This window comes from Acinonyx jubatus, chromosome C1 (assembly GCF_027475565.1).
Source record: "Acinonyx jubatus isolate Ajub_Pintada_27869175 chromosome C1, VMU_Ajub_asm_v1.0, whole genome shotgun sequence".
Taxonomy (NCBI): domain Eukaryota; kingdom Metazoa; phylum Chordata; class Mammalia; order Carnivora; family Felidae; genus Acinonyx; species Acinonyx jubatus.
The window spans coordinates 963,437-989,223 of NC_069381.1; the positions used below are offsets into that span (position 1 = coordinate 963,437).

General features: G+C 55.8%; 1 protein-coding gene across 3 annotated transcripts in view; it reads left to right on the forward strand.

The window, feature by feature from the left end:
• PRKCZ (protein kinase C zeta) overlaps nt 1-25,787 on the forward strand; it is a 97,406-nt gene that overhangs the window by 50,207 nt on the left and 21,412 nt on the right. For all 3 annotated transcript variants that reach the window (XM_027060687.2, XM_053205559.1, XM_027060688.2), the window contains 5 exons: nt 14,350-14,435; nt 18,955-19,086; nt 20,051-20,129; nt 21,452-21,504; nt 24,164-24,352. In XM_027060687.2, coding sequence (XP_026916488.2) covers nt 14,350-14,435; nt 18,955-19,086; nt 20,051-20,129; nt 21,452-21,504; nt 24,164-24,352 — 539 coding nt within the window. The remainder of the gene's footprint in view (nt 1-14,349; nt 14,436-18,954; nt 19,087-20,050; nt 20,130-21,451; nt 21,505-24,163; nt 24,353-25,787) is intronic.

Genomic DNA, 25,787 nt, shown 5'->3' on the forward strand with positions numbered 1-25,787 from the left:
AATAGTGGTGTTTCCAGTTTTGGGCCTCTTAGATTAGACGCGGAATGTTGAGGGGTTGGGCTGGCATCTGGGGCAGGGGGAGGGCTGGGTGTGGGCGTGGGGTGCGGGCACAGAAGTACTTGTGGTCCAGTCCCCGGAGGTGATTCTGACGGATGGCAGGTCTGTGGTGTGGCCGAGGAGGAGGACAGTCAAGGTCATTGGTGTTGGGATGGAGAGAAGGTGACCCAGTGCCCAGATGTTTGAGGGTGGGGAGATGATGGTGTTGACACGTGCAGAGGGGCAGGGAGTGGTCGCGGGGAGCCCGCCCGCCATCCCCGGCCCTGGGAGGTAGATGCCAGGTCGAGGGCCCCGTGGGGCTGGCTTTCGGGGAAGAGGGGGCTTGCAGGTGGTGTGAGAGAAACACATGACCCGGGGCTCTGCACGACTGTCACGTGTCTGCTGGGGAGTCAGAGACATCAGGCAGAGAACCTGCCTGCTCAGCCCCTTGCGGCAGGGACAGGAAGCTCAGGCTGACAGAGGTGCCTCGGGGACCCCGGGAGCGGGTTTTCTGTGTGCGTCCCGGGTGTCTGTGCTCATGGCAATGCCATCGATGCACTGTGGTGAGCGAAGCCGTGTCTGGAACAAGAGAGACGCCCCCTTCGTTGCACTAAAAGAATACAGTAGACGTGAGCTCTTTTCAGAGGTGCTTTTATGAGACTTACAAGGGTACTTACAAGGGTGACCAAATAACAGGTTACGTTTTGAGTGTGGGCCCCAGAAGGTTCATCTTAGAGAGAGGGGGGGGAAAAAGCCAAAGACAAGGTTAAGAACGCAGTACGGGAGTCCCCTCTTGGGCCTGTGCTGATGTTGGGAGTTTTAACTTTTCTCCATGGAAGAAAATGACCTGGTGCCTCCATTCTCCATTTTCTTTCTGCTTTTTTACCAAAATAAAGCATTCCGGAAACTGTAAAGTCTGGAGTGTTCAACGGAATGAGTTTTTACAAGGTCCCTGTCAGCTTCCAGTGGAATAGGGGATACCCCCCACCCAGGCGCCTCCCCCCCCCCCCCCCCCCCCGCCGGCAGATAGTTTTGCTTGTTTTCGAACTTTTTGTTGTGGAATCCTACAGGATCTCAGTCAGCATCCTGTCAGTGTGACTTCCCCAGAGTGTCGGATGTGGTTCTGGCTCATCATTCCCTTTGCCCTGTCGGGCACTGCGTGAATTCACTGTGACTTTATCCGCTGCGCTCGCGAAGGTTCCAGTTTTTAGCTGCTGCACACGTCCGTGTACGTGGATGTGCGCGGAGCCTCGGGGCCTGGGCCCAGCCAGCCGTGTTTCATCTGCCATCTTTCCTGAAGCGGCTGCACCAGTTTACGCCCCGCCCTGTTTCCGGACATCACTCGTGTGGATTTTTTCCAGACCAGCAACCGGTCGTGACACCAGTCGAGTGTCGTACGATTGAACTGCGTTCTGACACCGTCTGCCCGGGGTTAGTGCAGGCCCCACAGGTTGCTTCCACAAGACTGCCCCGATTTCAGACACCTGTCAGGGTCCCACGATACTCCCAACCAAGCCACTATCAGCCAGGTGTCCCCAAGACCCCCTCGCAGGTTCAGGAATGTGCCAGAATGGCTCACAGAACTCAGGAGGACACCTCAGTTTGCTGGTGTATCGTAAAGGGTACAACTCGGGACCAGCCTGAGGGGGGAGCTGCAGAGGGTGAGGTGCGGGCCTCGGCTTGTGGACGCACCAGCCTGCAGGCCCTTCACACCTCGTCGGCTGGGGACGTTTCCTTACAGAGCTGTGATGATGAAATCCTCGGCCATTGGTGATTAACTCAGCCTGCAGCCCCTCTCCCCTCCCCAGAGGCTGGGTGTGGGGTCCCAGCCCTCCAGTCACGCCTCACTCCCTCTGAAGCTACGCGAGTCCTCTCCTTAATGTGCAAAAGACCCTCCCTCTGTCACTCTGGAGAGTGCAGGGGTTTAGGACGTGTGCACCAGCCCACCCCCGTGATGAGTGTGAATTCATCGCACCCCTTCAGGCTTTGGGGGGGTGTCCAGCACGTGGGGGTGTCACCAAGCTCTTCAGGTGTGCCAGCAGAGCCGACGTAAAACGAAACGAAATTCTGGTCTCGACTTGCATTCTTCATTGCCTCTTCCCACATACTTCTGGACTTTCCTCAGGACCCGCTTTTGGGACGTACCTGCCCACGTCTTCTGCATACTTTCAAAATTGGGGCGTTTAAAAACAACCCAGTTGGGCTGTGCGTCCTTTTTATTGATCTGTAGGGTCACTGTATGTATTCTGGTCGTGAGGTCTGTGATCACCACAAATTTGCTCCGACGCCTAGCGGTTTGCGTCTTCATTCTTTTGATGAACAGAAAATGGACTCTTATGTCACAATTAAGTGCTTTTGGTAGTGTGTTGAAGAAATGCCTCTTTGCCCCAAGGACCTGAACATGCTCTCTCATTCCACGATTGCAAGCTTTCGTGACTCCTGTGACTCCTGTGAGTGAGCTTGGTGTGTGTGGTGTGAGGTAGGGGTCGGGGTCGTTTGCATCCTTGCTGGTAACCAGTTGAACCAGGGCCATTTCTTGAGAAGCCCGTCTGTCTCCCACCACATTTCAGTGGCATCCTTGTCATAAATTAGGTGCCTGTGTGTGGGGACCTGTTTCTGGCCTTCTGTCCCAGTGATCTCTTATACCAACATCACACTGGTTTAATTCAGCTTGATGATAACCGTTCATATCGTGCGTTGTAGGTCCTCTGATTTTGTTTTCCTTCAAGATTTGCCTGGTTGCTCTTTGCCTTCTCAATTTCAATACAGATTTTACAATTGGCTTATAGATTCCCAAAACCCAGGGAGGCTGTTTGGTTGGTTGGTTGGTTGGTTGGTTGGTTGGTTGGTTTCAGTTTGGATTGCATTTGAATTTATAGATCAACACGGGAGAGCTGTCGTCTCGACAATATTGAGGCTTCCAACCCCCGAGCGTATACTTGTGCGGTCTTCACGTTCTCTCGGTAACGTTTTATAGCCTTTTGTACAGCAGCCCTGCATGTCGTTTGTAGAGCACTTCACTGATACTTAACTTCATGTTAAGTGATGTTACTTTTATAGTTCTCCATACAACTTATTTGTTGATAGAAATGTATTGAGAAATGCAGTTAGTTGCTTCACGTTGACTTTTTGTCCAGCGACCTTGTGAATATGTTAAATTCACACATTCATGCTGGCACTTCATCTGCAGACACCTTTCGATTTCCTAGACAATCATTCAGTCGGTGAATAACTTTTATTTCCATCTCCCAACTCTGCACCTGTTGCCTTCTGGCACTGGCCGTGTTTACCTTTCCAAACGATGTGGAACAGAAGTGGTGACAACCAGCAGCCTCTTGCTCCTGATCTGGGGAAAGCTTGCAAAATTTCACCATTAAGGATGTTTGTGAAGGGATTTTTTTCCTTCTGAAAATCCCCACCATCAAATTAAAGCGGTTCTATCTTATTCGTAGTCGAGTTTTTGTCCCGAATTGTGTTGGATTTTATCAAATGCTTCCTTTGTCTCTTGACATACTTTTCTCTTTTTTTCTATTAATAAGGCAAATTAACTGATTGACTTGAACGTCACCCACCCCTGCACTCCCTTTATGCGATCCGTTTGATTGTGATGCTTACCTTTTCTATAGTTTGCCGCATTCACTTTGCTAACATTTTGTTTGGTGTTTTTGCAACCTTATTTGTGACAGAGACTGGCCTATTATTCTCCTTTTTTGTAACGTTATTGTCAGAATTTAACACCGAGGTAGTTTGGCCTTATAAAATTAAATGTTTTTTTTTTTTTTTAATTCTTAAGCACATTTTACGTAAAATGATATTAGTCCTAACTTAATTATTTGGAAGGATTCACCAGTAAAGCTCTATGAACCTGGAGTCTTCTTTGTGGGAAAGTTTTAAAAGCTGTTTAATTTTTAAAATAGAAATCAAGTATTGAAATTTTGTGTTTCTTCTCTCGTCATCTTTAGTCATGTTTTGAAGGACTTTTAAAGATTTATTGAAAGTTCGTAGCTTTATTATGTTTTAAAATATCTTTAATATCTAGATATTATTAAATTATTGGGTTTGTCTTTCTCTCTTTAATTTTGTGAGTTTTTCATCATGTGTTTTGTGTCATATTGGGTGCATACAAATTTAGGATCATGATATCTGCTTTTCGGATTGATACTTTTACCATCTTTAAATTTTTAAGATGAAAGATACCGTTAGCCTGCGAGTTTCCTTTGTCCAACATCAACATAACTATACTAGCACCTGTATATGCCAAGGGGGAGGAGAACATAGTGTTTACGTGGTGTCCTTTTACTTTCAACTCTTCTGTATCATGTTTTGAAAACAGGTTGTACTAGCAGAAGTTGCTTTTAGTGTAGACTGACAGTCCGTGTCTTTTAATTGAAGCATTTAGTCCAATTACATTAATACTGAAATGTTACAGTTTAAATCTGCCACCTTACTATTCATTTTACAACCCTACCCATCTGTTTCTTTTTCACCTTCCTTTCTCGCCTGCCCTAGGTTCAGTCAAGTGTTAGTATTCCAAACTCTCCCCCCTTTATTAGCTTTGTTTAGAAATACTTCAAAAAATACATTTTTTAAATATTCTGGCTGCCTTAGAAATTACAAAACATGTTCTTGGAATGTACCTTAAATTAAATACTTGTACTGTTTCCCAGGTAAGGCAAGAAACTTAGAACACTTCAGTTATATTTAACCCCTATCAATTTCTATGCTATTATTGTCATGCATGTGGATATCACATACATTTTAAACCCCAGAAATCATCATTAATAATAGTTTTAAATTTTTTTTGACGTTTATTCATTTTTGAGAGACAGAGAGAGTGCGAGTGGGGGAGGGGCAGAGAGAGAGGGAGACACAGAATCCGAAGCAGGCTCCAGTCTCTCAGCTGTCAGCACAGAGCCCGATGCAGGGCTCGAACTCACAAACTGTGAGATCATGACCTGAGCCGAAGTTGGACGCTTCACCGACTGAGCCACCCAGGCACCCCATTAATAATTGTTTTAAATGGTGCTCATTCAGATTTACCTGTTTCTATAACCTTCTGATGTGCTTGATTTCTTCCTGCCTGATCATGTTTATGTCTGAGACCATTTTTCTTCTGTTTGAAATATCCCCTTTAGTATTTCTGTTAGCACAGATTTGCTGATAATTAGTTGGTTTTGTTTGTGCGAAGATGTGTTTTGCGTTCATTTTGGGGGGCTATTTCCCGCTGGGTGCACGAGTGTCGGCAGTCAGGGTTCTCCCAGCACTTTGAGTACGTTGTTTATTTCTGGAAGTTACCTGTCAGTCTTGTTCCCTTGAAGGTGATGCTTCTCTCTCTCTTTCTCTCTCTTTTTCTTCCTGGCTGCTTTTAAAGTGGTCTTTGTTCTTCTATTTCAGCAGCCCTGTGAACGAGAGGGAGGTATTGAATTTACCCCAACTGAGGTTATAGAGCTTTTTGGATCTAGGGTATAATGTCTTTTGTCTTTTTGGAAAATGTCAGCCAGTATCTTTTCAACTGCTGCCCCATTCACTCCGCCTTCTTCCCTCAGGACTGCATACCCACATTTTTTCACTATATCCCATTTGTCTCTTATGCTCTTTTCTGTATTTTTTTTTCCATCCTGGTTTTCTTTACCTTCTGTGCTTCAATCTGGATATTCTCTACTGATGTGTCTTACTTGGTATAATCTGCTTTTAAATCTTTCTCCTGAATTATTAACATCAATTACTCTTTTTTGCTTTTAAATTTCTGAAATCCTAGGATTTTTTAGGGCTTCTTTTTCTCTGGGTCTCATTTGATGGTGAAATTCTCTCATCTAATCTTTTTAAATACATTTGAATGCCTGAATCACCTGAGTCTATTTCTGTAGACTATTCAGTATGCTTCTATTTCTTGGCCTGCCTGGTAATTTTTGGTTGAATATCAGATATTGTGTTTGAAAAACTAGGTAGGCACTCTGAATGATGTTATTTTCCTCATGAGATAATGTAATTTTATTTTGGCAGACGGAGTTTGGGCAAATCACCTTGATTCAGCTCAGGCTGGCCCATTGCCCCTTTTCCATATACGTCTCTCGGTAATGTCAACCCAGAAGGTCCGGAGGTTAGCAGAACCCCAGTCTCCAGCTCTTGTCTCCCCAGTACCAAGAGCCGGCCAAAATGTCTACCTGGGCTGTCTTTTGGGTTTTGTTTTTTTCTTTTAGCAGCTGCTTTTTGCTTGGCCTCTTGGCCTCTGGCCTTGAACTTGTGCAGCTCGGGAACCACTGGATGCCCCGAAGGTTGGTTGCAGGCTACCTTCTTTGCAGGGTCTCGAGGGAGCCTCGCAGGGCTGAGCCACGATGCCGCCCTGGTGGGCCTGAGGGCAAAGCATCGGCCCAGAAGGGCTTATTCTCCAGCCTTAAGGTCTAATGGGACTTGCCTTGCTAAGTTGTGGGCACGCTCGGGCCCCAGCACCTTTTCCTTCCTTCCTGTCTCTCCCTTTTGGAGCGGGAACGGCCATCCCAGGCCCGTCCCCACGTTGTATTTTGGAAGCACACGTCTTGTTTTGGAGTCACAGGTCCCCAGCTGGACGGGAGTCTTGTCTCCAGGTGAATCGTACCTAGAGTCTCACCTGTGCCTCATGGAGACGAGACCGTGGACGGCAAGAAGTGATGCTGGGATAAGTTGAGGCCTGAGGTCGGTGGGGCGGCACGAGTGTACTTTGCATGTGAGAAGAACACAGACTTGGGGGGACTGGGGCAGAATGTCAGGGACCGAATGTGTCCCCGCAAACTATACGGAAGCCCTAACCCCTAACGCGATGGTGTTTGGAAATGAGGTCTCGGGGAGGCGATAGTTGAGATCACAGGGCAGGGCGCTTATGATGGGCTCATTGCCCTTCTGAGAGCCGAACAGCTGTCTCTGCTGTGAACACACAGCGAGAAGGTCCTCGGGCCAGGAGGAGGCCTCTCGGGACCGCCGCACCTGCGCCTTGATCCTGCTCAGACCTCCACCCTCCAGACCGAGGGTCACTGTTGGCTGCTCCCCACCCCCTCGTCTCTGGTGTTGTGTCACAGGAGTCCAGGCTGGCTGCGCCCCCTCCTTAGGCTCGGGTTTTCCTGGGCACGCTGAGCCCGGCTTCTGTCTCCTGATGGCTGCCCAGGAGCTGCAGGCCTTTCTGTTTGGCCTCCAGGGACTCACCAAGCAGCCTGACGGGGCGCCTGGGGGGCTCAGTCGGTTCAGCATCTGACTCTGGATTTCAGCTCAGGTCAGGGTCTTCCGGTTCGTGAGTTAGAGCTCCGCACTGACGGTGCGGCGCCTGCTTGGGATTCTCCCCGCCCTCCGCTCCGCCCCCCCACCCCCGTGCTCTCTCTCAAAATAAACACTGAAAAAAAAAACCTGAGGACACAAGGTGGCCCTGGTGACACAGCGCTCCTCCTGGCATCGTCTCATCTGCTCATGTGTCTGACGGCGAGGCCCTGGCACTTTCCATGGTGGTTTTCCTGCTGTCAGGGTTTGATTTTGGAGGCAGGCTTGGACGCGGGTGCCCGTCCGCGGTGCCCGTTCTCCTGGTTGGAGCTGCCGCTTCCCTGGTGAGCCTGGCTCTGGCTCCCGTGTCGTGGGAGGTGTCGTGGGAGGGGCGGCTGGTCCTGCTGCAGCCATGGGGGCGCCGGGCAGCTGTGAGCAGCTTGTAAAAGTGAATCCACAGAGGAAAACCCCCACACAGGGAAGAGTTGCATTCCTCATGAGTGTATTTGCAGTAGGTTACTTGGAAGTTGGTATACATCTTTCCATAGACTCTTGCAGAAATTTCGCTCAGCCATTTCTTTTTTTTTTTTTTTTTTTAATGTTTATTTATTTTTGAGAGAGAGAAAGAGAGAGCACAAGCAGGGGTGGGGCAGAGAGAGGGGGAGACACAGAATCGGAAGCAGGCTCCGGGCTCTGAGCTGTCAGCACAGAGCCCGACGCGGGGCTCGAACTCAACGGACTATGAGATCATGACCTGAGCCGAAGTTGGACGCTTAACTGACTGAACCACCCAGGGACCCCTCGGTCAGCTGTTTCATTAAACGCTGATTTGTACCACCGAACGTTAAGATATTTGTGATAAAATTATTCGAAAGTTGAACTGTTACAACTCCTCTTGCTCAAAACACCTCTTAGGATTGGTCTTCTTCACGGACGTGGACAGTGTTCGGTGAGGAAGGGCGGCTGTGAGGACCCCTCGGCGGCCCACGACCCTGTCCTCCCGGAGGTAAAGGGGTTGCACCCCCATGGGTGCTCCATCACCGTGGTTGACGCGTGCACCTCGCTGGGTCCTTAGAGCCAATCAGAGATCGGCTCTGAAGCTGGCGTCCTGCGTGTCCCCGTCGCCTGCGTCTGTCCACGGCGCCTTTCCCTCTGGAGGAGGAGCGCTTTGCGTCCCCTGCCCCGGCCACTGACACGGCAGCGCCTCCCCGTCCCCTCCTCGGTGACCCGGCTTTCTCTGCCCTTATGTCCTGGCCATGGGGAGAGGGGGCTGGCAGGGATGTCATGCTGGCAGGTGCTGGCGGCCCAGCCCGAGTGCGTCCCCACTCCCCCTGCTGGAGAGGCTCTGCTGTGCGGCCCTCACGCAATTTAAGCTTTAAAACCAGGGTCTGCCAGCGGGTGTGGCCGCGGGTTAGCCTAGAACCGGGGGGCAGTGCCCGGGGGGGGGGGGGTGCCCGCGTGGGCCCGGTAGAACCCGGCTCACTCCTGCCTTCTGTGGCCTCCTGGCGTGTGGATGCTGCCCCCGTCATGTCCACCCAGCCAGTGGTGACCCGGCCTGGTGCTCCTGCCCCGGGGAGGGGAGTCCCTCTCGGCAGCCTGGTCGGGCCATTTCGGTCATGTGACTGCCCGGGACCCAGGACATCACTGGGGGGTCACTCTGCTCTGACTGTTTTCGTCAGCACCCTTCCACGCCTGCACAATGACAAGGTTTGGGGTGGCCCCGTACCCGTGTGCTCCCAGCGAGGGCACCCAGGACTTATGATGACAAGTGGCTCGCACACGCCATGGGCCAGGAAGCCTTGCCCCGGGGCACGTCCGGGTGCCCGTCCTGAGGGCTGACCCCATGATTACTGGGCTGCCCCCCATGGCGTGTCACTGCCCAGCTGTCCCCTCCGCATCCCCTCGTCCCCTAGTTTAAATATTCATGGTGTTTATCGTCATTTGCCGTCAGCTCCAGGCGGACAGTCTTCTGTCCACTTTGTGTGTGTCCCTAGTGCCCCCCGAGTGTGCTGACTGCTTGCAGGGATGAGGAGATGCGGGCAGGGGCTTCGCTCCCGTGCAGGCCAGTCAAGCACCTGTGTTTTCCGTGTACTTACCTAGACCTTTCGTGGTGGTGTTGTCACAAGGCCGTGTCCTGTGCTGCGTCCTTGTGGGGAGGAGGTGGCCCCTGCCGTGCAGGTAGAAGCCAGGCAGGTGCGACACTTCCCGCGGGGACAAGGACTGCGGCTCATGTGACCCGAGAAGGCCACCCGCCTCCCTCATCACGTGGTTCCCGGCTGTGTGGTCCCAAGACCTTTCCCATGGCCACCTGTGTCCCTGTGGCTCCTCGCCCACCTTCCACGGCTCAGCACCCTCTGACCCACACCTTCAGCTGGAAGGAGATGCTGAGAGGCAGACTTGTGATCGGGGACACCCCTCAGGTGCACGAGGTCTGTGTCCTGTGCCTGTCCCACCCCGCGCGGCCCCAGCCCCTGGCACGGTGACCGTGTGTTCGTCCCTCAGAACCTGCCAGACTGTGCAGCGGCCCCACAGTTTCCCCACAGCCTGGCTGACATCCCACCCGAACCCCCAAGCTGCTATTTGCACAAGGTTACGTGAAGGACGCAGTAGGAGCCTTTCAGTGGGATGTGACCTGGCGGGAGTGTCCTGTGAGCCCAGATGCCGGCGGGGCGATGTGGTGCAGAGAACGGCCCGGCAGGGCCACCGGCCCCCCGCCGCTGTCCCCTCACACCAGCTCTGCACACAGTCCTGGATGACCGAGTGACCAGGGCATCTCAGACGTTTTAGCCCAAAACATGCTCTTTGTCATTGCTGTCCTGTGTCACAGACCAAGCCTGGCGGTCCCCGCCCTTGGGGGCACAGAGCCGGGGCGCGGGGGAGGTCGCTCTCCCTGACAGAGCAGCGCCCCTTCTGCCCTGAGACCCCGGTGTCGACCTCACGCCACCTCCCACCCCGCGGCCCAAAGCCACCTCGGCCTCGCTTGGGGCCTTGTCACCAACGTGGGACCCCCTCCCCGGGGGCATCCGGCCATCCAGTCACTGTGCCCTGACATGTGCCACGTGGTGCGGCCACTCGCACCTGGTTCCGAGGCGCCGCGCGGGGCTGAGCTGGTCACCCCAGGCCGAGGTCCGCTGCCCGGGGACGAGAGGGGCCGGGACATTCGGCACGCCCCACGCCATGCCCCGGGTCTGCGGGGCGCAGGGCGTATCTCACGGCTCCTCGGCCGTTCTCGTCGGCGCCCTCCAGACGCTCGATTGCCATAGAAACCGAGCTCGTTAAAATTCCCCACAGCCTCCTAATTATAGAATTTCAAAGGCGAGCAGCCCTTCCTCCAAGGGTTGGAGTTGAGGTGGGGGGTGGGGGCAGCCCACACGGGCCCAGCGCCGCCCGGAGCTGGCCCAGCTTTGCCGCGATGCCACGTCTGCGGCGCCCAGGACGGGCCCCGGAGGGCACACCCCGAGCCCGGAGCTCGGCCCTGACCGCACAGCCGAGACGGGACCCTGGGAGCCACCAGGACTGTGGGCGAGCTCCACGTGCCTCACGCGGGCCCCCCACGCGTCTGTGGGCGGGCTCCGCGGGCACTGGGATCAGGGGGACGAGGTGGTCAAGCAGTGGGGGCGCGGGGCCCGTGTTCTCCCCAGAGCAGCTGCGCCTCTGCACGCACGTGCTCTCCAAGGACACGTGCTCTTTTCTTCCTTTGTGAACCGTGCCTGTCACTTCGGATCGGGAATAAGGGCCGTGACTTTCCGGGCAGAAACCCAGGACCTGCGAACGCGACCGTTGCCTGAGCCGGTGGCCCGTGAGGTCGGTGGCCGTGGCCTTTGAGGGGAGGGGACCGTTGGGCCCCCACAGCCTCCATCGTCACCTCTGAGATCAGGGGCTCAGGAGGGCAGAGTGGGTTCCATCCAGCTGCGTCCGGCCCTGCACTTGGGCAACATTCCAGTAAAGACTCAGCTTCGAAAGCGTTGGGCGTTTTGGTGTTTGCCACTGTGGGAATTTGGGTTTTCCAGGAAAGGCTCTCAGTTTGGTTCAGAAGTTAAGGAAGTGCTAATCCCAGTCCAGTCGTGAGAGAAGCCCCAGGCTAAATCCCCAGGCCGGCACCCGAGTCTGACCGCGCTCCTCAAGGCCAGCAAGGTAGTCAAAACCGGGGCCGGCTGAGAAACCGCCACCACCAGCGGGTCCGCGGAAGGACGACATGCCGTGTGGGATTGAGGGTGTTGTCTGGGCCAGAACCAGCGCGTCAGGGAAAAGTTAGTGGGGCAGAGCGTGTGCCTTAGTTGACGCGTCAGCTCGTTGGCGGTAACGAAGGCGCCACACACTCGTCCGATGTCAACCAGAGGGGCACCGGGCCTGCCTGCAGTCTGCACCGTTCCTCCCAAGTCTGAAATTGTAAATTGCTGTGCCCATAGCCTCCAGCCAGGATAGAGCTTAACCCGTACCCGCCCCTGTGACCTGTCACCCGGAGGCCACACTGTCCTGAACTTGGCATTGGTCTTTCACTTACTAGAACAATTTCATCTCGTGATTATGGATCCTAAAACAATTTGTTGTTGATTTTGTCTATTTTGTGGTTGTGTAAGAGTGGCACCGTTTCCTAAAGCCCATTTTATATGTATTAATATATCATTTTCTATTGACTTTTTAGGTAGTTTGATTTTCGAAGATGTATCTGTCATGCTGCGGGTGGCTCAGGTCAGGTGTTACCGCCGGTCGGGTCTCTGTGGTGCAGCCGCACACTCACCGCGTCCATTTACCATCCTCTGGTCTGTGACCCTGGGCATCTTCAGACATGCTTGAATGTCCCCCAGCTCGTGTGCGACAGTTTCTCCTGGGCTTTGATCAAGGAGTAATGCAATCGCTAGGTCATGGAGGAAGCAAATGTTCCTCCCCACAAATATCGGTTCTATGTTAGCCCCCTCTCTCGGAGAATAAGCAGCTTCCAGGTTGCTGTACGTCGGGGTTGTGGGAGATTAACCTGGGCCCCACTGCTCAGGCATCAAGGATACCGAGGTGCCTTTGGGTTTCCCTGATTACTCACGAGGTGGGGCTTCTGGTCATTTTCATTCACTGTCGGTCTTCTGTGGAATGCCTGTTCTTGTCTTTTGTTCATGTTTTTCCTTTGTTAACTTATGGAACTTGTGTGTGCATCCTGAGTCACGAAGCCTCACCACGTGTGTGTGCTGATACTGTAGGCCGATTCTCTTTGGCTTCCCTGGTGGCCTCTGTATGAACATGCGTGCTTGTTTTGATGCACTCAGGTGCACTCGCTCCTTATTCTACTGCCTTGTGTGTTTTCAGAGTTTTTCTCGCCTTCATATTAGTAAGATCTTCTCCTACATTTCCTTATAGAATTTGTTGTCATTTTGCTCCTCATGTGTAAGTTCTAGTCTTTTGAGGGGACAGAGCTGTGTGTGGAGTGAGGCCTATGCGGGCCACGTGCAGCCCTTGGTCTTGGCCCCTCGGTGAGTGTGCCTGCCTGCTGTGCATTCCCTAATGCCCCTTGGCCTCTGCTAGGACATCTTTGTGTGTCTTGTTTTGGCCGACTTTAAACAAATTTGAAGGATATCCGGTTGGGCATATTTTTAGACATATTTTAGGGCATATTTTCCGTGTGGAAGTCGGCCGGGTTCAAGAAAGCCAGAGTGTTGGTGCTGGTGTGTCCCCATCAGGCCAGCTCAGTTCCCTCTGTATCTCTGTGTCCCCTGGTCTGTGTCTGTCACTCAGTGCCTTCTCTCTTCAGGACACCTGGGGGTTGTGAATGCCACATCCAGGGAGGGGCAGCGGATGTGATCACCATGCGTGGGGACAGCCAGTCCTGTGGACGTCAGCACAGACCCACCGCCAGCCAGGCATCCCTCAAAGCAAGCCAGGTGGCCTGGAAGGCCTGGGTGTGGCTGGACACACCTTGTCAGCTGGGCAAAGGCCCTGGAGGTCACCGGGGACTCCTTAGGGGCAAGGGACACATAGACTGAGGGTGGTACTGCCTCCTGTGGACTCCAGGCCTGAAGCCCAGGTGTGAACTCGCAGGGGGAGAGCAGGAAGGTGGAGGCTGGTGCCACCTCCCTCCAGGCCCTGCTCTTGTCCGGGAATTGCTGAGAGCCTGTGGCGGGAAACCTTTGAGGGGTCCTTGGGCAGCGCGTGGGCCTCTGCCAAAGCCCCAGCTGCCCGCCGGCCGTGGGGCTCCTGCCGCAGAGGAATCCGACTTCTTGTTTCTTGGTCTCCCGCTTAAAGGGAGGGAAGCAGGCTCCGAGTGGCCATCCAGCCAGAGCTGCTAATTTGCTTGTTTTAAAAACATTCCGTTACAGTTTCCACATTGGTGTATATTCGTGGCACTTCCACGGCTCATGAAAGTGGCTTTCACTGTGGAACTTTATAAAAGCACAAAGCTTCCCGTTGTATCCTGAGTGTTTTGTTTGTCAGCGTTTGCCTCAGAGTTTTTGGAAGGAGCGAGTTATGAGCATTTTTAGGGGAGAATCAAACCAGCGGCTCTAGTTCCCCAACTGGCTCTGGCATTTTTGATCAGCAGTGTCCTTCTGACAAGTTGAGATTGGCGAACGTGTGTTTTGAAAGCGACGTGTTGGGTAACGCTCGACTCAGTACGAGTGCCCGGCCTGTCTGCCCCACCTCTGCCCCGAGATGTGTCAGGCCGGCGACACCGGGAGGGGGTCTTGTGTGTCTGGGTGGGCAGGTCGCCCGGCCGAATGCTGTGTTTCTGGCTGACCGTGGACTCCACGTGGCAGCCGCAGCCCCTCTGTGGATGGTGAGACGTGAGCTCATGGCCCCTCTGAACCACATCCCAGTGTGGAACAGGGGGCCTGGTTTCCGCGCCCGGAGGAAGGAGGGTGGAAAGGAAAACAAGGAGGAGGGCTTGGAAGTGGGCTGGCCTCCAGTGGCGTTCTGGCCGGACCCTCTTGGGGGCCGCCCAGCTGCTGTCCTCCCTGCCAGGGTGGCCACCGGGCACACTGTCGCGCCAGCCCCTGGACGGAGCGGCCGTCACCGCGGGCTGACGGCCACCGGGCTCCTGTCCTCGTGTGGGGGGGGGACTGGTGGCCACGGGACTGTCCTTTACCCGTCTTCTGTCCTCCCTAGAGTCCGTCTACCGCCGCGGAGCCAGAAGATGGAGAAAGCTGCACCGCGCCAACGGCCACCTCTTCCAGGCCAAGCGCTTTAACAGGGTGAGTGCCGCCGACGCGGGGCCCGGCCTGAGCAGGACCCTTCCGCGGAGAGTGGGCGGGGCCACGGAGGCCGTGCCAGCGGGTTCCAGAAATGAGCCGCAGTGAGGCTCTGGTCAGGCCTTTCCTGCACGTGGTGGCTGTTTGACGGATGCAGTGTGTGCATCTCAGCGTTGCTCTGCTGGGATGATACCAGCCGCAGCATGTGCTCTTGGCCGCGAGGACCTCCTGTGTGCCCCGGGGCCCCCTCACTGCCCGTGTCTGCCACCCAGGTGGGCCCGCTGCCCAGCCCTTCATTTCCGTCGTTCCTCTTCAGGACGCTGTCACATTCTCCAGGAATGATGTGGTTTGTGTGGCTTTGTGGTTGGTCCGCTTCACAGTGGGGGAGGGGGGAGGGGGTGCCTGCAGGTGCCTCACTGGCCAAGGCCCCTCACGTCCCGGGGCCGCCGGATCCACGCGCCACAGACGGGGCTTAAAGCAGCAAGTTCTTCTCTCCCAGTTGCGGAGCCACAGGCCCCAAGCCAAGGCGTGGGCAGGGCTCTGCTCCCTCTGATGGCTCTAGGAGAGCATCCTTCCAGCCTTTTCCAGCTCCCGGGGGCTGTGGCGGTCCTGGGTTTGTGGCTGCTGCAGTCCGATGTCTGCTCTGTCCTCACATGGCCTCTCTTCTCTCGTAAGGACGTCCGTCGGGATTAGCCCCCACCTGATCGACTATGACTTCATTTTAACTAAGTACCTCTACAGAAATTCTTTCTCAAAATGAGGCCTCATTTGGAGGTTCTAAGGGGACGTGAATTCGGGGACACCATTCAACCTGTTCCAGCAGCCACACGCGTGCTCACCTGAGGGCCTTTGCACGTGCTGAGTGCTGTGCCCGGTGCGCCCGCCCCCATGCTCTCGGAGCACATGCTCTGTCTTACTTTCTGTCTCTTGGCTTGGACAACTATCCAGCCCTTCCTCTGTGCCCCCGTCACATATGCACCTGCTGCCCCCCACTGGGTGCAGTGCTCTGGTCACTGGGACTCTGAACGTGGGTTCCTCGATGATTGGAGCCAGGGGAGACCCAGGGCACTGTGTAGGGACCAAGAAAGAATGGGGCACGTCTGTGAGGAATGAGAAAGACCCTGGGAACCGAGGTGGGTGGCGGGAGAGCACGGGCTCCAAGCAATGTCGGGTGTCTTGGGGGAGGTTAGGCATCACCAGCAAGCCAGTGCCTGAGGACAGAGGTGTGGCTGCATGAATAATGGACGCTTGTCACATCCCTGGGCGGACTGACTGGGTGTGGACAGGAACTTTTGTGATGAAAGGAGGCTGCCCACAACGTGAAGAAATGGAAACATCCCAACTCCCAGGATGCGAAGCATCTGCCGCCCCCTCCCCGTGTTTATTTTACCATCCAGCTTTGCGGCCAGGAGGCTTCTCTTTCTGCACATCTGGGCACCAGCTTTGTTCTGGACAGAGAGGGGTCTCGGCCAGATGGGACCAGCCACCTTTCGGGATATCACAGAAGGTTCTAGGCGTCCTGCTCCCCCGTGTTGACTGCTGGTGAAACACCGTTTCTTCATCACAGCTGACTCACCGGTCCAAGACGAAGCCCACCCACCCAGCAAGACAGGCCAGGGCCCGCTTGTCCCCCCCCTGCAGATTGTAGGAGAAAACCCCATTTCTCTGATTGCAGGGTGCAGACCCTGACTCTGCTTTCCCCTGCCTGCCCCTCCCCGTTCCCACCCTGTTATACATGTTCAGCTGGCCCCAGAGCCCCAGAGTGGGTTTTCCCACACACGGGGAGGGAGAAGGGAGCCTGTCCAAAGGCCCTCGACTCACATCGTTTGGTCGTTCGCAGATGAGGAGGCAGATGTGTACGCAATTTGTTGCCAATTTTGGTTTCCCGCCTGACTGTCCTTGGCTCGACGTCCCGTTGCCTGAGCCCTGGAGGCTGGCTCCGTGCCGTTCACTGTGTTAATCACAGGGCTGTGCACTTCAACTCCACCTGTCACTTGAAAGGATGTTTGCAGAGCCCCGCGCTTTGTTCTACAGGAATCGGCAAGACCTACAGGCAAAAAGCCCACAAGAGGTCATTTCCTCCGTCCTCCTCGGCAACTCAAGGGCGGAAAGTGAGTGAACTCAGTCACACCGCCGGCCATCTTCCCAAGGCACCTGCCTGGATCGTTATTTGCCGTCGACATGACGTTTCTTCTAGAACAATGAGAAGGTTCCATCGGTGAATCAAAGGGAGAGATCCAGCGAGTTTCTGGAGAAGAAATGAAAACCTCTGTCCTGGAGCAGGAGACACGGGCGGCATGGATGGGGGGGCACGAGGGCGAGGCCCCCTCTGCAGGATGCGACTGATGGTCAGAGTCCCGCCCTGCGAAGCCCCGGGGCGTGAGCATCTCTGGCAAATGCCCGTCGAGGATTTCTCCTAAGCTTCTTGGTCCCAGCGACTAGAACAGGGGTTAGCAAGCAATTCCTGTTAAATCCATGTTAAGGGCGGAGAGTAGATACCTTAGACTTGCTGGGCCACAAGGCCTCTGTTGCAGCCACCGCCCCATCATAGTGTAGTAGCCACAGGCAGTGGGTCGACAAACGAGTGAGGGCCTGTTCCAGTAAAACTTTATTTGGAAAACACAGGTGGTGGTCCTCATTCGCCTGCCCCTGGACTAGGGATTGGAGTTAGCACTGGCTGAACCATCAGGCCGCGAGAGGAGCAGGTCTGGGGCCTGGCGGGAGCCGCCTTTCCCACCCCCCAAGAAGCAGCAGAAACCCAGACCAAAGGCTCCGACCTCAGATGAGAGCTCAATATGGCCAAAAACTAGAACGGCTGATGCGAAATCCGAGCAAGGGACAGATTCAGTGGTGTGTAAGGAGACTTAAAATGTTTTTACCCCATTAACTTATTAATTCATGTGAATTTCAGAGAATCGTGGCTCGGGGGTTAGGTTTTGTTTTATTTCTTCGTGATGTCTCGTGAAGTGTTAACAAGTCAAACACAGGTCTGAGATCGAGAGCCCTTGCCAACGTGTGATAGCCTCTCCGGACAAGCGAGGGCACGCTGCTGCTGGTCAGCGGCTGGCCCGGCCCGGCCCCTGCTCATCTCTGGGAAGAATGTGTTACCTCGCAAAGGCACCGATCGGCTGTGAGTTTGCCCCTATCCGCGAGCCAAGCGTTGCAGATTAGGTTGTTCAGGGGTGACGATGGGAAGGCTGCGCGTGTTGGTGGGTTACGTAAGAAGGTGCTTTTGTTTCACGGCTTCATAAATGGTGTTTGACAGACACACACGCAGAAGAGAGTGAAACCCATCTTCATACCTGAAGCTCCTCCTTTGAATGTGAAGCTGGGCATTTACCCGGCATGAGACCGTGGCCCCCGCGGCCGTCCACTGCGCCCCATCCAGGCCATTCCCCGCCGGGCCCACCCTCTGTGCCTGCCAGCTCGTGGGACAGACGCTTTAGGCAACAGGGAGGACTCGGAATAAATTCTTCTCTTTCCGAAGTTAAAAGTGACGTGGGGTGTGAGTGTGTGTTTGCTTGACCTTAGCAAACGTGGTTGGGGCACTTGTGTGCCAGGACCAGCCCCCTCAGGCCCTGGTTTCCAAGCTCGGTGCTTCGCTGGTGAGGAGTCGGCTTCTTGGTGCCTGTGGCCCAGAGCACAGGCCCACGGCCTGTCCGTGTCACCCCGATCCGCCCACCCCCCCGGCTCCCGCCCGAGTCCACCCATCAGAGGATTCGATTCCATCAGCCGTCGTGAATGAACTGCAGTGCAGTGTGGTGCTTCACGGTTGTCTCCAGGAGCAGAGACTCTCTCAAAAGAAGGGAATTTGTTAAAAACGGCAGAAGAGGCTAAAGCCTGCCAGGGAGTTCAAGCCAGGAAGGATGGTCGCGGGAACCCGGCAGACGTGCAGCCACGCGTGTGACCGGCTTTCTGAACACAGTCATCTTCGTGCCCTTTCAACAGCCCAACGTGGGGAAAACATCACCAAACCAGCTGACGATTGCCATTAATTTCAGCTACTTAGAGCTTGAAGAACGAAGACTGACCGCGGAAAAATCTTTAAAACTCCCCAAAACCCAAGCAATCGCAGGCTGCCCCTAGCGGCCAACACGCGACGCGTAATGTGGCTGTCCGGGGGAGGTGTGTGGATGCCCCCCGCACCCCCCTCAGCCTGGGTCACCGCACCAGACGGGGCGCCACCCTGTTCGGCACATGACCCGGCAAGGGCTGGAATCCCCTCCGGTCCCTGCAAGCAAGGGGAGGGCCTTGCCCGTGGAGGGTCTTGTCACCCCTGCCAGAGCGGGACCCCATGGTTCCCCCAGCCTGGGAACGGACCCAAGCAGGGGGCCCGGAGCTTGGGCAGAGCCTGGTGCCCGACGTGACCCACTGGTTGGGCCACCTCTTGTCTAGCTCCCCATCATCTTTCGGGACGTCAGGGAAGGTGCAACGTGCCCCAGTGCTGAGCTGGGTCCCCTGCAGTGAGGCGCGGGCTCCAGGGGCGCTGAGGCCCTCGGCGTGACGGCCGCTGTCCTTGCAGAGAGCGTACTGTGGCCGGTGCAGCGAGAGGATATGGGGCCTCGCGGGGCAGGGCTACAGATGCATCAACTGCAAGCTGCTGGTCCATAAACGCTGCCACGTGCTCGTCCCGCTGACCTGCAAAAGGCATATGGTGAGTGTGGGCCAGATTGGGCCCCGGGGGCCCGCGGGTGGGGGCAGCCTCGAGCCCACTGCCCACACTGACCCTGGCGGCCCTCAGTCCCCCTCTGTCCAAATAGGGCCCTGCCGCCAGCGAGGCAAGAGGAGGGGCTGGGACGGGGCCCCTCTTCCGAGCCCTGTGAGCCCCTAGCACTCGTAGGGGGGCCTCCGGTGCCCGCTGTCACTCTGGCACGAAGGTGTGGGGCCAGGGAAGGCTTTTGTGGACCCCAGGCACGAAGCAGCTCTCGAGCAGAGCAGAGGGGAAAGCGCCATGACGCTCCGCACGCCAGGACCTGCGCCGTGTGACCCTCACCACCAGCCCGCGATCCTGGAGTCGGAGCTCCCAGCCCTTTAAGATGCTGTTCGTTTCCTTACTGAGCGTCCAGGCCCACTTGTGCTCCTGGGCCTCTGGCCGTCACCCCTGATGGGACAAGAACAGAGTCCAGACCTTGTCGCACCCCGATGTTGTTGAGCCCTGGGATATGGGGTCCCGTAGGTCCACGTCGGCCTAAGAAACGAGGCCAGCCCCACAGATGTAGTCAGTCGGGGGCCGAACGATGCCAATGCCTGGAGCCTGGTGTCCGCCAATAGGGGGCTGTGGCAGGGGTGACCTCAGCCTCCTGGGACTCTGATGCAGCCGTGGGGGCAAGGGAGACTACCAAGCATTATGAACAGACGCCCTGCTTTTTAAAGCACCTGCTGGAAAGGTCACAGTGTGAGGTGCTGCGTGGTCACCCTGCCTGTGGAATCAGGAAATTTCTATGTGGGTCTTTCACCTCCAGGGCAACAATGTTACCAGGTACACTTGTGTAACGTGTATTGTCACACACGCTACAATGTGTATGCCAGAAGAGGTGATTCTAGAAAGTCACAGGGTATCTCCAGAAGCTACACTGTGACACCTGCCTGGTCACATTGTAATGCTCATGTCTTCGCAGGATTCTGTCATGCCTTCCCAAGAACCTGCAGTAGACGACAAGGACAACGTGGACCTTCCTTCTGAGAACACTGATGGAAGTAGGGGCTTTCTTCCCACTCGTGGAGCCCGGGCTCTCCGCCCCGGAATCCCTGCTTGCCCGCCATTCTGACCACACCTCACTGCGGGGCTGGGGATGTCCCCAGGGCCTTCCCTCATCCTGGGCAAAGATGGCAGGGTGGGGTGGCCTTCTGTGGGCACGCACATCTGTGTGAGTGGCTGCCATAGGAGTCGGGGTGGGCGTTTTCCCTCGGCACCGACCGTGGGAGTTCTAGAAGTTGTTTACGGTGGCACCCACCCTGGGCAGGCTGCTGCGTCGAGCTGGTCTCCATCCGTGGAAAGGCCTGCTGTCAAGGTGGTTCTTGAGTTTCTGTGGGATTTCGTGGGGGTTTGGGTGGGGGAGAGACTTTTGTTTAATAGTAAGAAGCATTCGGAGAATGATTTTGAATACTAGTTGGACTGATAGCTTAGCTCTGAGCTCCCAAAGTCTGTGGATTATTATGAGAGCTTGGAAGAGTCCCTGCCCTCGAGTGGTGAATGTGAGCTCTGCACCCTGAGAGTCCTTGAAGGATGAAATGAGACCACAGAAGATAAAGCATTTAGCACAACAGCTCACACAAAGCAGACAACAACCCACACACTCACCCACCCACCCACCTATTCATCTGTCTACCTGTCCACTCATCTATCCACTCACCATCCATCCATCCACCCCCCCTACCTATCCATCCACTTATCCATCCGTCCATCCATCCTTCTGTCCATCCTTCTGTCCATCCATCTGTCCATCCATCCATCCACCCACCCCCCTACCCATCCATCCCCTTATACATCCATCCACCCATCCATCCACCCATCCTTCCATCCATCCAACTATCCATCAATCCACCCACCTATCTATCCTTCCTTCCTTCCTTCCTTCCTTCCTTCCTTCCTTCCTTCTGTCCGTCCGTCCGTCCACCCACCCATCCATCCATCCATCCCTCCACCATCCCCTCTTCTGCCCGCCTGCCCACCTATCCATCTGCACACTCTAAGAACAGTGTCTGGAAAGCTAAATACCACAGTCTTCTTGAAGAGTTGCTTCCACATGAATCGCTGAGAACATGTGTCACAAATGCAGGTTCCCAGGCTCCACCCACAGAGGTGGAGAGTCAGCAGGTCTGGGTGGGACCAGGAAGCTGCATTTTCTTATGACTGTGCGGTCAGCTGTGGCCACTCCGTGATTCGCCCTGAATGCTGCAGACTTGGCCTGGGCCACCGGTGTCTCCAGAGGATCGAGGGGCCCTGGGTTCCCCTGTGTGTCAGGCTCCATTCCTGACAATGCCTAGAATGCCCTGTTTTTTCTTTCTCTCTTCACTAGTTGCTTATATTTCTTCAAGCCGGAAACATGACAACATTAAAGATGATTCTGAGGTGAGTAAATAAGATGGCTCGTTAGTGTTTCCAATTTTTTTTTATAAGTTCATTGGCTCGTTTCTGGGGCAGTTACGGAAATTTAAATAGGAACCAGACAGGCTTGGGAATGCTAACCTGTCTAACCTCACCGTAAGCGAGGGAGTGGTCTGCGGACATCTAGGGCGACGTTCACTCAGGGCTTCAGGATGGAGTCCCACGGAGGTTCTGGCGTTTCGCGCAGAAGGGATCTCCAGAGCATTAGGTGGACAGAGAGCGAGCGTGTGCGGCTGACAGGAGCCACTGCTCAGTCGCAGACGTGAGGGTGCAGCGTTCGCTGCATGGTTCTCTCAGCGACGGGGAACTGGGGGATGAGGTGTCGTCGGCCAGGTCTGTGTGAGCCCAGGCCGCAGGCTGGTGTGAGCCTGGGTCAGGGGACCTCTCTGACCTCAGAATCCTCTTCCGTCCAGTTTGGATAATGATCACTCCTGGCACACACAGGAAGCTTTCCACGACCCCAATCAGTGGTGGGGCTCTTTCCGCATCGGTCCAGGGTGGCACAGGCCATCCCCACCCCCACAAGGGAGCCCCCGTGCTCTTCGGCTTTGACAAAAGGAGGGAGAGCTGGTCCCTGGCGGGTGGGGTCGCTAGCTTTTTATTGTCTCCCGGGGTCCACGTGGAGGAATCACCCTGGATTGGTCTTGCGCTTTGTCCTGTTTCGGGCGTGTTTATGGCTGGGCGGTCCAGGGTCAGAGGTAGATTGATAGATTCTTGCCGAATTTGCTAGTGACTTGTTCCCCCCTCACTCCTGAGGTTCAAACGTTGCGTTTTCTCCTGTCGCCTGTCGCAGGACAGGCGTTCCTGCTGCTGGGAAATTGGCACCTCCGGAAGCAGCAGGATGTTGGCCCTGCCCGCGTGGGGCGCGGGGCCTCTGGCGTTGGGGGCGGCGTATGCAGTATGGCGAAGTTAGTCTGTTGGGGGGCAGTGAGGAGTGGGTGGGCGCCGGCCCAGAACCTGCCTGCGGAAAACAGACTGCTGGCCCGTCATGGCTCAGTCTTGCTGGGGCACGTCCTTTATGGATCCCCCAGAGCCTCTTTGGGGCGCACATGTGGCAACAGCTGCTGCGGGCTCAGTCTCCCCGGTGCCCCCTCTCTGTCCAGACAGCGGAGTGGGCCCAGGGCTTACGGGTCTTGAGCTGCACCCTTTGTCCGATTTTACTTGCGTCAGACCCTCCCTTGATTTGTCTGTTGCACTGTTTGCGCACCACCGAGCATTTCTCCAAGTCTTGGGGGACCCTGACCAGGCGTCCTACAGTTCGCTGCATTCTGACCCCCCGCTGCCTGGAGCTAGTGCCAGACCCCAAAGGGAAGGGCCCAGATACCATTCACGCATCTAGGTGGCCGGCCACCTGCATGTGCTTCTGACCAACCAGCTGTAAATCGGGGGTTCCCACGACCCTTTCCTTGGGTTCCGTTAATTTGCTAAAGCGGCTCACAGGCCTCAGGGAAATATTTTGCTTCCTGGACTCCTGGTTTGTGATAAAAGGAGATCACTCAGGAACAGCCGGATGGAGGAGGTGCACGGGGCCAGGGCTGGGGGAAGGGGGCGGGGTGTCCGTGCTCCGTCCAGGCCAGCTCCCCGTGTCACCAACCAGAAGCTTTCCAGACGTGGTCCTCTTGGGTTTGTGTGGAGACTTCGTAACAGGGGCGTGACTGATGAGGCCTTGGCCATTGGAGAATGGGCCCAACCCCGGCCCCTCTCCCCTCCCCGGAGGCCAGGGGGTGAGGCTGAGTTCTGACGCTCTATAATAAGCAGGGGTTGGTAATCACCTCCATCGTTAGGTGGCCTGGGCTTCTCAAAAATTGTCTCATTAACATAAAAAAATGCATTTTCTGTGAGGTAGGGAGCTCCAGGGGTGTTGGGAACTCCGTGCCAGGAATGGGGCTGAGACCAACATATTTGTCAGTATAAATCCCAGGGTCACGATTTACTCCTTCTGTCCCGGGAAACCTGCTGCTGCCCTTTTGTGTTCCACCCCGGCTTTGGACTGAGATTTTCGGCTCGGCCCTGGGCGGTCGGTGGGGCATCAGATGGTTCCAGTGAGTGAGGAGAAGTCACACAGACTCCAGTTTGCAGCCTCCGTCCACAAAACCTCAGGACAGCTCTGCCTTGCTGGGACCACAGCTTTCCCAGAGTACCCGATAAATGGCGCCCAGACTTCCTGACTTTCCTTCCTGGTCATTCCCCGTCTGGGATGAGTCAGGAGCACTTAGTTACCCCCTGCTTCCCCTACGGATACCCTTGCCAGAGACAGTTCTTAGGAGGGAGGCTTCTGTTCTTAATTGGATCACCTTTCTGTTTCATTATGTATTTCCAGGAGTCCGATCTCGGGGCTTTGCAGATCTCAGCTAGTTCTGCTCTGTAGCCCCTGGGGGAGCCTGTCCTGGGGAGGCCGGCCCCCGTCACCCACGTGCCCACAGAGGGCCGCCTGTGGCTGGCGACTGGGCCACGGTCTGCAGAAATGACGGGCTTTCAGAGTGGCGGGACTGGGGTGGTCTTCGGGGCACAGAGTCGGGGCCCGTGAGCAGAATCGTGCCCTGAGCTCCAGGCCACGCGCAGGGACTCGTCACCCTCCGCGGGGAGGGGTCCCGCCCTTTCCCACGTTCTGTCTCACCCTCAGGACCTCAAGCCGGTTATCGACGGGATGGATGGAATCAAAATATCTCAGGGGCTCGGGCTGCAGGACTTTGACCTGATTCGGGTCATTGGGCGCGGGAGCTACGCCAAGGTCCTCCTGGTGCGGCTGAAGAAGAACGACCAGATGTACGCCATGAAGGTGGTGAAGAAGGAGCTGGTCCATGACGACGAGGTGAGGGCCGGCGCGGGCTCGCGCCTCCTTCGTGGGGACCTTCAGGCTCCTGTGTTTGTCCCGTCAAGGGGAGCAAGACACTCGTCACAAAATTCACCGCTGCGGCCATGTCCAAGTACACGTTTGTGTATACTCGGTGCCTTGTCCCCGGCGTCTCGTTCCGGGCCATTGGCACCCCCGGAAGGAAGCCCCGTGCGGCCGTTGCACCCGCCCCCCGCACCACCCATCGGCCTCCTGTCTCTGGCCCTTGCATGTAGTCAGAACTGCCCTGCCTTTTAAGCCTGAGCAAGACTCCATTTGGTGAGCAGACCACACGTGGTCTATGCGCTCACCTGTCGGTAGAGATCGGGATTGCTTCCACCTTTTGGCGACTGTGATTCGTGCCGCCGTGAGTGTTCACGTACGGGCATCTGCTCCAGGCCCTGCGTCCAGGTCTTTGGGGGTCTTCCCGGGAGTTGGGGGCACCGGGGCGCCGGGGCTCCTGGGGCTTAGCTATTCGAGGAGTCAGCAAGCAGTCCCACAGCAGACGCAGCATTTCCCATTCCCACCAGCCACACGTGAGGGTCCCGCTTTCTGCGCACCCTTTCCAGGAACTGCTGTTTCCTGTTTTTCGATTACCGCTGTCCTAGCAGGTGTGAGATGGCTGTGTGATTTGCATTCCCGTGGCGACTCGTAATGTCGCGCATCTCTCCGTGGGCCTCTTGGCTTCGTGGACGTTGGGTCTTTTTCTCTCGCACTTGAGTGCGGCTTCTACGTCTTTGGCTCACAGGTAGCAGTGGTCCTGTGACTCCCAGCCCTGTTGCGCATGAGGCAGCTCGGTGTGTGCGGGGCCAGAGCACCCAGGAAGGCTGCCCTGCCCTGGCCCCGACTCATGGTTTGGAGGGAGAAGGCGGGGCTGAACTGGAGCTTTTACTTGCTCTGCTAGCAGGGTGCATTCGTGCAGTGCACGGACTGCCCAACTGGCCCTTGAGTGCTAAGCTCACAGGTGAGGAGACTGCGGCTCAGAGAAGCAGCGGCTTGCTACCGTCTTCACTGCTGGCCAGCAGCACTGCAGGGTGATTCCAGACGCCCCCTCCCAGCACCCTGGCCAACTGGAAAGTTAGTGGAATGTGTGAGGTCAAGTTTGTAGAACTGAAAGAAAAGGTCAGGAGAGACTTACTGCTTTGGTTCATGCTTGGCGTTTTCAGATCATCCCCTGGGGCCCAAGGTGTGGCGGTGGGACTTTTAGCTGGTCTCTCGAGAAGAGCGTGACTCTGGGAGTCAGTGAGTGGGAGCTGAATGTGTGTGAGTGGGTGTGCACGTCCACGTGTGTCACGGGCGTGTCGCTACGTGTCTGCCCGTGTCATGGGCGTGTCTGTGTGTGTGCAAGACTGCATGTCACATGGCTGCCTGTGTGCGTGTCCGCGTCTGAGGGAGACCCCGGTGTCCGTGACCG